This window comes from Megalobrama amblycephala, unplaced genomic scaffold (genome assembly GCF_018812025.1).
Source record: "Megalobrama amblycephala isolate DHTTF-2021 unplaced genomic scaffold, ASM1881202v1 scaffold512, whole genome shotgun sequence".
In the NCBI taxonomy this organism is placed as follows: Eukaryota; Metazoa; Chordata; class Actinopteri; order Cypriniformes; family Xenocyprididae; genus Megalobrama; species Megalobrama amblycephala.
In genome coordinates this window covers 73,141-87,640 of record NW_025953426.1, presented here as the reverse complement: position 1 = coordinate 87,640, position 14,500 = coordinate 73,141, and the positions used below count along the sequence as shown (strand labels likewise).

The following is a 14,500-nucleotide window of genomic DNA, read 5'->3' as shown; positions in this document are numbered from 1 at the left end:
TCCCTCCTGACAGTCTTTAAACACAATCACAATCTCGCTAGCGCCGTTAGCATCGCGAGCTAGCTGCTTTATAACTGTAAAACGAGCTGCAAAGAGCTTACAAGACATGCACAAACAAGCCAAACTGACCCACGAGCATTTAAAAAGCAGAATAACTTACCTTTAAAATAACAGCAGCCTCGCCATCAGGTGCTCAGATGTCTTCTCAGGTGCAGAGTTTCTATCCGGTCCAAACAGGAAATGAACTTGAGGCATGACTCTGATTAAACCATACTTATTACATTATAAACGGGATTAAAATAATAATAATAAATATATGTGATGTGAGCGCACGAGTTAATGTGTGGTTGTGTTTACATGAATAGCATATGCTAACAAGCTAAATAAACTGTATAAATACTGAGTAAACAGCGTTCAAGTTACTTTTATACTTTATTACATGACATTTAAGGGATATTTTTAATCGAGGATCACTATTTATTCATATATTTAATTCACAAATGAAAAATTATAGGCAATAACACTTAAATAATTAGTATTTTGCATTAACTCGCTTGTTATACAGACCTACGCTGAAGCTGAATGAGGCTCCGCCCACCGGCGCCATCTTGTCTCGCTTGTTGTTCATTGCGTATGCAGCCAATAGGGGCTGCGGAATTAGGCTCCGCCCGTCGGCGCCATCTTGTTTTCGTGATTTCCCGCCTACCAGTAGCGATCTGACCAATCACAGGCCTCAATACTTACACTTGTGTGAAAAATGCAAATTTTCGATGACGCCGGTACAGTACCAGGACCCGGCTGCAGGGGCGCACTCTCGTACACAGAGGATACACAGTGTATGGTATAAAATCAGGTTTTTGTGGTATATAAGGACATGCCGCGAAAATTGGAGAGGGTGCTTCTGGGACATAGAGAAAGGCATCTACATTGCCGGAATTACAAGGACATGGCCTGTGTCCTCATAAACCCAAATGTCCCCGTAATGCTGGTGCGTATTCAGGTCAAAAGTCCTCGTAAACCACAAAAACCAACACACACACACACACACACACACACACACACACACACACACACACACACACACACACATACTATAATATACTGTTATACTTCATATAACTTCCCATATAAAAGCCAGAAACTAAGCATTTTTTTGCACAAGCCTATATAAAGGGTTAATGGTGCCACCTGGTGATCAACTGTAAAAATGAGAAATTTTACCTCCTCCCAACAGGGAAAACCACCATTAATCAAGAATGCATGATTATATGGTGTCATGGCTTTGCAATCAAAAAATTATCATTATATGTCGTTATAATGAAAGTCAATGGTGCAAAAACAGCCACGAACAGTAAATGAGGGAGAAAAAATGAATCTGATGCTGCACAAAAACTAACAATGCATCAAAACCAATGTTGTTACTAATCTTTCACATGTCCAAGACTGTGATAAAAGGTAAAAAAAAAATCCAGTAAACAATCACTTTTTTTATATATATATATATATATATATATATATATATATATATATATATATATATATATATATATATATATATATATATATATATATATATTATAATAATAATATAATATAATTTTTTTTTTTTTTTTTTTTTTTTTTTTCCCCAAAATCAGTGACATCACTTCATAAACTTGCCAATAAAAGAGTAAAAATCCTGGATTTTTTTTAAACATTTAGTAGTTTTGATCAGGACTGAGGTTGATTAACAGATTTATGCAAAAAAAATTGAGAAATATTTATCTGATACATTTTTACAGCAGTTTAATTTAGTGGATGTTTTCATCCACGAACATAACGAAAGGGTAGTAAATTTGAACAATGCACAAGGGTTAAATTTGTAAGCATTATTAAAAAACAGAAAAAAAAGACCTCTACAGGCTAAAGTGGCAAGTATTTAGTGAGAACCTGGCTCTCTCAAACCTAAATGGAGTGGAAAATGACTGGAAGGCCAAGAAAACTTTCAAAATCTGATCAGACGTTTCTCCTTTGAAAACTGGAAGTCTAGGAGGTCACGTTAAATACTGATTTTTTGCTTATAGAATCAATTTTGTTCTGATTTATTTTTTTTTTTTTTTTTTTTTTTTTTTTTTTTTTTTTTTGTGTGCATATTTCCTGTATTTTCTGTTTGCATTGTAATAAAGACCAAAAAATAAACATGGGTGGTCATTAAAACATTGCTAAAACAACAAAGCTAAGACTTTTGCACAGTACTGTATGGCCAAATGCAAAACCTAATACATGAAAGTAATTATGGCTGAAATTATATATAATTTATTTGAAATAAATATTTTAAGTCACAGTAATCCATGCGACCCCAGTGGATGAATCAATGCCTTCTGAAGTGAAACAATAGATGAGAAAAATACTAATAATTTAAACTGTTTTAGTTATTAACAATCGTTTCCCACCAACCATCATACGTGTATGGGTTACAGTCCACTTATGGGCTCACAGAGATGGACTATTTTCTTAAAGATATTTGTGCTTATGTGGAGAACGAAAGTCATACAGTCAAACCAAAAATGTATTCAGACAACATGAACATTTAATTCCATTCATTAAGTTTATTCACTATATTTAAAAAAAAAAAAATGGTAATAAAATGAATTTTATGAATTTTACACATACATTCTATAATAGGTGCTTGTGCATTTTTACAGTAATGTACTGTATATCATGAGAATACTGTGCATTACATGAATACGCAGTTAGTGTTTTGTGGATTCTGGTCGTTCCTTTCACAACATAATTGCATCCAACACTTTCACTTTGATACCTGTGTGTATGCTGTACTTGCCGTCTTACAGCAAGCCACGACTATTATTTTCATATTGTTTGAATCCTTCAGAATTGAGTGATCATTAATTGTGATGGTGTATGTGCATATGCTAACAATGGGTAGAGTGATGGCCATGGTTGCCAACCTTGATTACCTGGTTGGAGTGAGACTTTCTTGACGGCTGAATATATACATGTATATGATACTAGTATTCTCTTTAAACTGTAACAGCACAACCTAATCAGACCCAACAATAGAGAAGAATCATCAGAAATATATCATCAAATATTCTCCAAAAACATTGTACATTATGCAATATCTTCAATAACCTTTAATGTCCAATTAAACCTCAAGGCATTCATTTTCTCTCGCGTTTGATTTCTCATGCTCCTAAAAGTTTGTCAACAAAGTAGAAGCCGCAGATAAAATTCAAAAACAAAACTTGTATCTTTAAATGAAATAAGAAGCTGCTTACAGACGCTCACCTCCATACATGTAACTGTAAACACAACGCTGACGTCTTCACTTCCAGGTCAAGTAGAAGCTGTCAATCAAAAACTCAGTAGCCAATGAGAACACACCACTGCTGGCCTGAAATTTGTGCCAGAAAGACGAACGAAAACTCTGGGATCGAAAACTCTGGAAATGCTTTTGTAAGTAAAGATCAGTAAAAGAAACTGTTAGCAAAACATGCAGTGTATTAAAAACAAAGTCAAACATTTTGCCTGTGATTTATTTTTTTTAAGTTTCAAAGACATTTTATTCAGTTTCAATTTTTATATATATATATATATATATATATATATATATATATATATATATATATATATATATATATATATATATAAAAAAAAAAAAAAAAAAAAAAAAAAAAAAAAAAAAAATATTATAAGTTACATTCATTATTTTTGGATCAAATGTAATTCCATACAGACAGTCTCTATTTGATAATATCTAGGTTAAACCCTTTATAAAGGGAACCTTAAACTAATGTGTTAACTTCATGTCTATATGACTATCTATAAATATAATCAAATGTAAAATAACACTGCATAGTTTTCAATTTTCAAAATTAAATATAGATTAATCCTTATTAAAGAAACAAAAGTCAAAGTGAGTGATTTTCTTTTTCTTTTGTTTGATTAACCTTAATGTGCAAAATATTGTTTCATGAAAAGATACACTGAAGAGCAACAAGGAAGAAATAAAATGAACATACAGTAGTCAAGATATACACAAGCAAGAGTTTGATGTTAGTCTCCAGCAGCAAAGCAGCTGTCACAATCACTGTCAGTTCCTGTCAGCTCATGGACTACACTTCCCATAATCCTCCCTGCCAGTCACATGTTCACATTCCATACCAATCACCAATTGCCACATACACCTGTAGCTTGTTATCTGGACTATAAAGGACTCTCTCACACATCACTGGATCGCGAAGTCTTGTTTACCGTGTTACATTTCTAAGGATTGTTATCTTGTCTGCCTGTCTGTTGCCGTTCCTGCCTGTTACGGAAATGTAATATATGTACATTTACATATAAATATATCCACATATATGGTGAAAACATATATGAAACCTATTCGAAAATGGAACAATTTCATATATTGACATATAAAACTAGCCCATATAAATATATATGTAAATGTATGTATAAAACAGTCTTATATACATATGTCACATATATAAATATCAATGTGCATGACATATTTCTTTGTATAAATGTTCAATATACAAATTACACATATGTTTAGAATATTGCTTACAATGCACATGGCCTTAAATGTTAAACGGTGCAGTTAGGAAAAATAGATTACAGTAAAAGAGTTAAAACATTAAATCTTTATTAAAAGATTAAATTATTAAAAAAAAAAAATTAAGTTGTGCAAAATTAGAAAACTAATGAACACTCAACAAAACAAGCCCAGAACAGGAAAATCCACCAATTCATTAAACAAGCGATTTTAGTTAAAATTTTAGTTTAACAGTTATTAAGCATTTAGTTCCAATGAATATTAATATATATACAGATCATATGTAATATAAATAAGCTGTAAATAAACTTTAAATATGATGTGACCTTACATGTTTGAGTCTCTATCAATATTATCAACTATACAAACTAAATTAACAAGTTACTCATCCTATAACACTGAGTTTGTTCAACTACCTTCATGGTACAGGCCCCAGGTATATGATGCATGCTGTTCATTTTTTAAGTTTTAGAGTCTTTTTGGATGTCCGCAGCTCAGTGACCTTTTGATTAATAGCGACCCTTAGTTGGCCCCTGGTGGTTCCAGGAGATCTCTGGATCACTGCATCTGTAAAAAAGACAAAGAAATGTCTTTTAGTTTTACAACATTTATCTAAGGACATCCAAATTATAATCCCCTAAAACACATTAAATGAACACGGCATACTTCGTTAAGTAGATAAATTTTAGGCATTTTTCAGAACCAGGTGTAATCCCAATTCTACTTTATACCCCTTCACCCTTCCCCTTGAAACAGAGTGGCAATGTGTAGGGGTGAAAATATTCCCCTAAGAAATGGGAAACCACTACTACACGTCATCATAGATTCTTTTATTAGTGTCCTGTAACATTTAACCAGTATGAACAGCAATGAAGTGCGCATATCAACAGAAATCAGGCGAGAGCACATTTAACAGATTACTCACTCACAACATTGTTTTGCGTTGTATGACCCTTCGAGTTTCCCAAGACTGGTAAAGCAGCTTTTCCATCAGGCCAAGCTGTTTAACCATTGCATTTCATGCCGAATCAGCCGGTACGGATATGGTTTCGTTTTCTACTGTGACGCTGCGATAACGGAGCTCTTTGCAAAGTAATACAAATGAGTTAGTTGTTGCCATGGTAACGCAAGAGTTTACAGCCAATACGAGATGTTCATATCATTCAAATAGCATGTTTAGCAAGCTACGGAGAAACTGCCAGCCAGGTAACACACAAGTAATAGATACTGTGTGGAAATATCAATACCATGAAACGGTAGTTTGTGTATGCAGGGAAATTTCTCATACCCCTTTGTTCAAAGTGTGGTCCTGAAAGATCTTTGTTTGAAGGGCTATCTGGCCCTTTCCCTTACCTCTACCACTCCAGCCAAAAGAGAATCGAGACACCCCTACCCCTTCTTGTGAACGTGCAAAATGAAGGGGTAGGGGTAGAAATGGGATTGGGCCTAAGTGTCATCACACTGATACACCAAGATGACACTTATCAATTCTCATGGTTTTACTGTCACATTTGGTTCAACAGTTTTAAAAAATGAGCCCAATTAAAAAAATAATATACATACTCATTATTGCACCAATTTTTGTTCTGTCCAAGGCCTCCTTTGTTTCCCCAGGGCTTGCTTTTTTTAGACTTGCCACCTAAGAAAGAGCAACATAAAAAAACAAAATCAGAACTCACTCCACTCCTATCTAACTACTCAACCATAAATTACATTTTTCAACTTAATTCTTGGACAGCCTGCTTCAGTAAAATGGTGATAATGTAAATAGTACAACTCAAATTATTTATAAATCATCATATTTTAATGTAAATGTGTGTACATATATCTGTAAATATGCCAGAATAACTATAATAGGACAGTTTCAAGTTCAATCTACATAATTACCAAAAAATAATAATAATTGTACAGACACATGCACACACTATGACCAATTACATACCTCTGAGATTGCGCTTTAGCAAAAGTGTCAAAATACTCCAAGAAGAAGCATCCATGCCATAGCAGTGAGGCTGTTTGCATGACCACAACACAATTCCTGAGCCTGGGTGAATTTCCAGCTGTGAGGAAAGGCAAACATGAATCAATATTAAAGTTATGTTAATAAATAGAAGATTGCTTTAACAAAAAGTGTTTAGGGGGCCTGATACAATTTAGCTTTGCATCACATATTTTCTATACTATTACTACTATTATTAATAAATAATAATAATTATACTTAACAAGATATGAAGTTAAATATCCGCTTCCGCAAGAACAACTTCCTTATTCTTAAAAAGCTTGGCCTGCATTTTCATTTGCTCAGAAGTTTTGGACTGGACTGATGTTGAGTCCTCGTTGGTTTTTCTAGGGTGGACTGTCTCTGTGGGAAAAAGGGGAAAACAAAATGTAGAATCTAAAGTTACAACTAGGGCTATGATATTTTTAAACGCCCCTGGTTTCACAGACAAGGCTTAAGCAAACATTTTCATCCGTTGGTCTCGATCCTGAATGTGCGTAATTTGGCGGTATTTTGATTACGTTTGAATTTGGGCGCGCGCAATGACGTAACTGCGCAGCATTCTAAATGCAATGCCTGAAATGCAGACTGAAAGTGTTTCTAACATTTTTGTTTGTTTCTTTGTTTGTTTTTGGGTCAAATCTAAACGCTTTATTCAATAGTAAGCATTAAGCATACTATTTTTATTAACTCTTGGTTAAGTCACAGTAATGTCAAATAACAACAATAAAAATTAATTTAAACCATACAAAATCAGTAATTTAATTAAAATTATTTGAAGATGGGTTAGATTATTTTCATTGCATTTGTTTTTTTACAACAGTTTTTATGAGCTAGTTAAGATAAGGTAAAATCAAGTTTTTAAAATATTGTGCTAATTCTAAAATGGGATAGAAATTTAAATGAAATGTGGATTGTGTAGACTTGTTAAAAGTTCAGTCTGTTCAAATAATGAAAACATAAGGAATTAGTAATTAAAACAAGCATGTAAAATGTTTTTATGTATGTTGTGTAAATAAATTGGCATATATAAATTAAACACATATCTGTGACAGGTCATAACATATAATATTATATAAACAAAAATCATATACATGGTATTAATATATGTCAATATATTTATTTAATATGAAATTTTTATATATGTTATAAACATATATCAACATATATCTAGAGATATATGTGATAGCAATATATTGTCATATATTTTGCATATATGACAATGTCACTTGCGATATAGGGACATATATGTCATATATTACATTTCCGTATGGGACCCGTTATCGACCCGTTGCTGCCTGTCCTGATCCTTGCCTTGTCTGTTGTTCTGTGTATGGTATCTGCCTGCCTTGATATACTGCCTGTATCCTGACTACGACTACGAAAACCAGTGTTCCTCATGTATGGAGCAGAAACAACACAACCTCAGGGTCTGTTTTCAAGTCTTCCCGCTTATGTCTCTCCAGCATTGGAGAGCTTTTTCTAATATTAATGTGGATCCTAAAGCTCTTACCTGATCATTACCCTTCTTTTTCCAGCGATATTCCTCTGAGCTTTTTTCTTCTGTACTGTCTCTCAGCCATCTCTCTTCAAATCTCTCTTGCTCGCTCTCTCTCCTCAATGATCAAAGGTGTATTCACTTTTATTGCACTACTTTGGGGCTTGTGTTTTCAATATAGTCTTGCTAAGAGTTTTTTTTATTATTATTGTTTTATAATAGGAAATAATCTACCTGTCAATTTAGAAATGATTTAATTATTGATAGGTGATAGAATGTTTAATCATTTGACGTTTTAGTGACATCGGACAGGGTTCTTCTCAGTTCTTTTGTATACTGTTTTTGTATAATGTACAAACAATTATTTCCTTTTCCTTTAATCAGATGGAAAATAGCCAGTCAGCTGTTGACAACAATCAGAAAATGGCAATAGAAAGCACAAAAAGCAAAGATGTTGCACATAATATAAAGGACAACTGGAGCAGAAAAATATACAATGGAAGCAATGAAAACCTGCCCATATTTAAACTCAAACTGTCTGAAACATGGAAGAACAGAGATGGATTCTGCAGAAGAAGCACATTTGGGACAGAAAACATCAAGAAACAGAACAAGACCATCATGATGATCGGAGCCACAGGTTCAGGAAAAACCACTCTAATTAACAGCATGATCAACTACATTCTGGGAGTGAAATGGGAAGATGACTTCCGGTTTGTGCTGATAGATGAAGGGAAGCAGAAATCTCAGGCTGAAAGTCAAACTTCAGAGATCACAGCTTATCAAATCAATCACATGGATGGATTCAAGGTTCCACATTCTCTGACCATAGTGGACACACCAGGATTCGGTGATACCAGAGGAATCTCACATGACCAGAAGATCACAAAGATGATTCAGGAGTTCTTCTCTAATCCAGGAGGGATCGACCGCATTGATGCCGTGTGTTTTGTAGTCCAGGCTTCACTTGCCCGTCTGACGCACACACAGAAATATGTCTTTGACTCCATTCTTTCCATATTTGGGAAGGATATTGCTGAAAACATCCTTATGATGGTCACTTTTGCAGATGGGAAAACACCTGCTGTTCTCGAGGCCATCAAAGTCTCTGGGGTGTCTTGTGCTAAAAATAAGTCTGGAGAGCCTCTTCACTTCAAGTTCAACAACTCTGCTGTGTTTGCTAACAATAAATCCACAGAAAATGAGACACCTGACTGTAATCAATCTGCAGAGGATGAGGACTGCGGAAACTTTGACCAAATGTTCTGGAAGATGGGATTTTCTAGCATGAATAGATTCTTCACATTCCTTAACAAGATGGAAACCAAGAGCTTGACTCTGACACGGGAGGTCCTGAAAGAGCGACAGCAGCTGGAAGTGCTTGTGGAAGGCATCCGGCCCCAAATCAATGCTGGTCTGACAAAACTGGATGAAATCAGGAAGACAAGAGCTACTCTGGAGCAGCACAAGGCTGAGATGGATGCAAACAAGGATTTTGAATATGAAGTAGAAGTAACTGTCCCAAAACAGACCTTAAACAACACTGGCTCCTACTTATCCAACTGCCACAAGTGTAACTTCACATGTCATGACACATGCAGAATTGCAGATGACAGTGAAAGATATAACTGCTGGGCCATGAAAGATGGAAAGTGTACAGTCTGTCCTGGAAAGTGTCACTGGAATGTGCACTTTAATCAGAAATACAAATGGGATTATGTCCCAGAAAAGAGAAAGCAAACCTATGAGGATTTAAAAAAGAGATATAAGGATGCACATGGACAGGTCATGTCAAAAGAAAAGATCTTTGAAGAACTTGAAAAGGAGCTTGAGGAAGTCCTGAATACTGTGGCTGGACTAATTGAAAGATCTAAAAAGTCTTTGGAGCGACTGCAGGAAATCGCCCTCAAGTCCAATCCTCTGTCCACCCCTGACTACATCGATCTGATGATTAAATCTGAGGAACAAGAAGCCAAGCCTGGATTTCAAGATCGCATTCAGTCTTTGATGGAGGTCAGGAAGAATGCAGATATCATCAGTAAGGTTCCCACAGGAGAAGTGTTTTCAGAGGACTGGAAAGATTACAAACCTGAAAAAAAACAAAAAACAAAAAAACAAAAAAACATACTATAATCTAACGGTCCTGCTCAGGTTTACGGATTTTGTTCAAGAAAAAGTAAGCTCTGCATTCAAGTAAAACATTAACCTTTTATCTGCTCTTACCACAGCTATAAACAAGTACATTTGGTTTTGTGGTAAGATGCTCTGCATGCATTTTTATTATACTTAAAAATACTTCAGCTTAAAAATGGTCTTCATCTACATATAATGTATAATACATACCTGTATGATTTTGCCTAACAGCTTGTTACATAGAAATAGAAATAAATGAACATCATCTAAAATTGATTTATAGTATATTAAATGAACTGAATATGTCATGTATAATAATATTGCTTTGGGATGATGTAATTTTACTTTCATTTACACTAGTCATTAATTTTGCATGAATAAAAAAAGCAAGCGAGTTAATTATTATTGTGTGTTGTCAATAAAGACATTTAAAATGTAAAATTTCACTTTTGGTGTTTCTTTTTTGTTAAACAGTCAGGACATTTCTCATACCTTAACTTAGTGTAATGATACTAAAGGAAATCATTACAAAAATACAGTCCTTCATTTTCTCAGATTTGCTCTGCTTCTAAGTTCACTTTACTCTCAGGATTAAACTATCCAAGGGGTGGTTTCCTGGACGGTCAAAAAACTTGTGTTTTTTGGAGATCACCGTTGTGTTGAAGTGTAGAACTTGTGTTTGGGTTGAGGACCTGCTAATGAGAATTGCCTTTTTTATAAAATGAAGCATCCACTATGATAGTGCTTTGGATCAAATAGCCCATTTCTACAAAATCAATTTTATCAAACCATTTCTAGACTGCCAACACTGTGTAAATAGTTATGTTTAGTTTATGTAAAGAACAAAACAAAAGCATTAATGATCATAGGATTATTATATATAGAGAATTCATCTATTTAAAAAGAATTCATTACAAACAGATTTCCAGGCATTTCTTTTTCACAGCTGATGTATTTTGCTTGCTTTAAAAGAACTATCTCTTGTTTAGTAAAGGTTTTTTTGATTGCAGTCTTTTTCTGCTGCCATAGTTTTCCTTGGATTTGCTTCTCAGTTCCATGCACTTTCAAGCTTTTTTTGTTCATTTTCATTTTCAAACAATAAATTACTGTTAATAGAGAGGGATAATGGCAACATTTTAACATAATTAAATTAATTTATAATAGGGATGTCCAGATCCGATCATGTGATCGGAAATCGGGCCCGATCATGTGGTTTCAGACTCGATCGGAATTGGACGTTACCTCCCGATCAGGACTCGGATATATATGTATTAGGGGTGCAACGGTTCTCGGTAAAAAATCAAAGCGTACGGTTCGGTACGCACTTGCACCGTGGTCCATCTCGAATGGCGACACATCTATTGGTTAATATGGTTTGTTTAAAATAGCAACGTGGAAGACAGACAGAGTTCAGATAATGTATGTTTCAGTCGATGGATGCGCAAAACGTTACAACAACGATAATCAGAAAGCGTGGACAAAACTCTTTGTAAACTGTTCAATGCGAGTGCCGTCTGCTCTAATGTCCAGTCATTTACGCCGTCATCACCCGGGTGTTGATAGCGCGAGCGCAGGTGAGACCTGAATAGCACAAGTTGCTATCTGTGTTTAAACTAAACTCATTTAAGCCTTGCTGATTTAAACCTTCAAGAACAAGACGCGAAAGAACTCGCACGCGCTGTGAGAAGATTTGTGTACACTAGGCTAGTGTTATATATTTTGTCCAGCTGATTACTAACAATATCTCTAATGTTTTCAACTACTTGTAAATCATGAGAAAATTCCCATTCTAAACAGTGACACGGGGCAGTGCAGTCGCCTGTCAATGACGTCAGTTACCCTTTGTTACCGCCTTTACTGACGTAGAAACCACATGACAACAGTGTCGTGGACAAATGCGGAAGTAGTGTCTAGCGTCCAGCAAACCACTAGCTTGCTTCAAGCAGTTCTTTATGTACTTCTTGCACGTTTTATGGTGGATTGTGTTACTTATTTATGGAACATAATTACTGTTTACCATCTGCCGCTGGTTCTGTCGACAAGGACAGCTCCCGTAAACGTAAGCGTACGGGCCAACCAAACGACCCAAGAAGAGTTTGGGACAAGAGGAGAGAAAGAGCGAGGATCAATATCGGTGTTGCATTTTCTAGATGGAGAGAGCTTCGCGACAAACTTCACCTAGAAAGAGATGCCGATCTCGCTTGTGTTTTACTCGACAGGTGAGTTGTTTTGATTCGTATCTTTACAGAAAACGTATGCCATTATAACGTTCAACACGATTAGTATTATGGGGCATACACGCCAAATGTGGGGCATCGTGCCTCTAGACCCGCGTGAGGACGCGTCTGATCCATCGTCTGATCGCGTCTTTGCATTGACTTTTTATGTAATCTACTCGCGCAAATCGTTGAACTTGCGTTTGCTATGTATGCCCAATTATTGTTTGAATGTACACAAGCGTATATATTTGTTGAACAAGTGGTAATCGTTTTCATATCATCTGACTAAACAGTAATCAATTAATTTGATAATTTACTGTCAAACTATATTTGCTGTATTGTATTGCAATATAGCATGACGCAATATGTAATGGTGGCATGTGAAAATTGTCTTTTTCAGACACTTACGAAATCCAGTATTGGATAGATTTTGTTAGTTACTGTAGCAGCTACAGTGTAGTTATCATAATTTTACATCATAACCTCACAATAAAAATTGTGCTGTCAATACATATGATACATATGGTAAAGTGGAAGCAGCGCCGGCGATTGTGTCATAATAAAAGTCCCGCTGCTCGTGAGGAGTGTGTTGATCAATCACTCCAGCTCCTCGTTCAGCTCCACAACACTCGCTCCTGCTCTTCTTCATACTACAGTAACGTTAATAATCGCATCCATTAACATGATTTCTTGCCAAGTCCTATTGCACTGTCTGTTGAGGTGGAGACCACATGTCCCAAGATTCCACACTCAAACTTGCCGTCATCAAGCTACGCCTTTGTTTTGAATAGGCCTCTAGCGGACAAAATTATTACATACTGCACCTTGAAGTGAACGTATATTAGTCGAGAAAGACAGCGCATGTGTAACAGTATGTACTGGATCGTGCATGTCTTATAGGGACTTTCTATTTTTTCAGATATGAACTTCATTCTTTATAATAACTAAAATGAACCAAAATTAAACAGACACAGACACACACTCTACGAGCAGTGACATCTTCTGAGATTGCTCTTTAAAAGAGTCTCAATGTTTAACACACTAAGAAGCAGCACCCGTGTCATAGCAGTGGGGCTGTTTACATGGCTAGCTGACCACCACACATTTTTGGCAGATAAACACCTGAGCCTGGGTATATTTCAAGCTGTAGGAGGTGAACAAGCATGTATTAGACCTTGTGTTGTGTTGACAACCCTAAAACACTCATGGTGTTCCCAGTCAAAAATGACCGGCCTGCAAACAATTGCTGATAAATCTCTCGTTATGCTACCTTATCACCAAATATCGGATTCAATCTGTCAGCTTGTTTTCTTTCAATAGGACAGGTTTTGTATTCATTTGTGAAACTGATTGATCATAGGCCTCATTGATCTGAGCCTCACTGATTTGAGGATAAAGTTTATCTCTGTGCAAAAGAAAGCCTGTGATACTCCAAAATAGTTTGTGTACATGAACTTGTGTGTATGTGCGCGGATGCACAAGTATCAACACATACAGAGGTTTCGACTCCATAATGATCACTTCATAATAACATTATTATTAATTTGTGGTTGAAATCTCAACATTGTTTCAACATTAACTGAGGGTGCAAGAGTGATACTGAAGCAACATCACTTTGTAACGTTAATTCAGTGCAATTAGCATTGACGCATCAACACTGACTCAACATTGGTTCAATGATTACATGCTATCTGGGCTATGATTGAACTCTAAATAACAATACTGGAGATGCGTCCTTCGATCGGGTGTGAAGATCGCACATTTTTCACACACATTTTGTGACTTCATAATGAATTGTCCAGTGGATTTTTCAACAGTCCCTTGAGAGAGATACGGGCAACTGTACCTCTGAGAGACAAAATGCCTGACAGGTCAAAGAATCTTTTGGCACAAGGTTTACTTTGAACTGCATGTATGATTGAGAGGTGAAGCTGGTGTTTATTATAGCAGATGTAGGGGATTAGCCCAACTTTTGTTGCAGTAATGCCTGAATACCGCCTCACAGCCCTCTCATCACTGATGATCAGAACACTGGCTCCATATATTATCAGCACTGTTTCACACAAGCTAGGGATGGGCGATATGGCCTAAAA

The 14,500-nt window shown here is 35.8% G+C and overlaps 1 protein-coding gene and 2 long non-coding RNA genes across 3 annotated transcripts; 1 reads left to right on the top strand and 2 right to left on the bottom strand.

Annotated features, from left to right (window-relative positions):
- Positions 1-164: 164 nt before the first annotated feature.
- On the bottom strand, positions 165-1,084 carry LOC125261855. Its single transcript, XR_007183452.1, has 2 exons — positions 568-1,084; positions 165-220 (listed from the first exon to the last, which is right to left on the bottom strand). It is a non-coding gene; the product is annotated as an uncharacterized LOC125261855 (long non-coding RNA).
- Positions 1,085-4,630: 3,546 nt separating this feature from the next.
- On the bottom strand, positions 4,631-7,194 carry LOC125261853. Its single transcript, XR_007183451.1, has 3 exons — positions 6,501-7,194; positions 6,122-6,197; positions 4,631-5,125 (listed from the first exon to the last, which is right to left on the bottom strand). It is a non-coding gene; the product is annotated as an uncharacterized LOC125261853 (long non-coding RNA).
- A 534-nt stretch (positions 7,195-7,728) lies between these two features.
- LOC125261854 lies at positions 7,729-10,619 on the top strand. Its single transcript, XM_048180407.1, has one exon. It carries the CDS (start codon positions 8,440-8,442, stop codon positions 10,186-10,188), a length of 1,749 nt encoding a protein of 582 aa, XP_048036364.1. The 5' UTR covers positions 7,729-8,439; the 3' UTR covers positions 10,189-10,619.
- Positions 10,620-14,500: the final 3,881 nt, after the last annotated feature.

Coding starts and splice junctions, on each gene's coding strand:
- LOC125261854 (XM_048180407.1), top strand. CDS start 8,440: ATGGAAAATAGCCAGTCAGCTGTTGACAACAATCAGAAAATGGCAATA.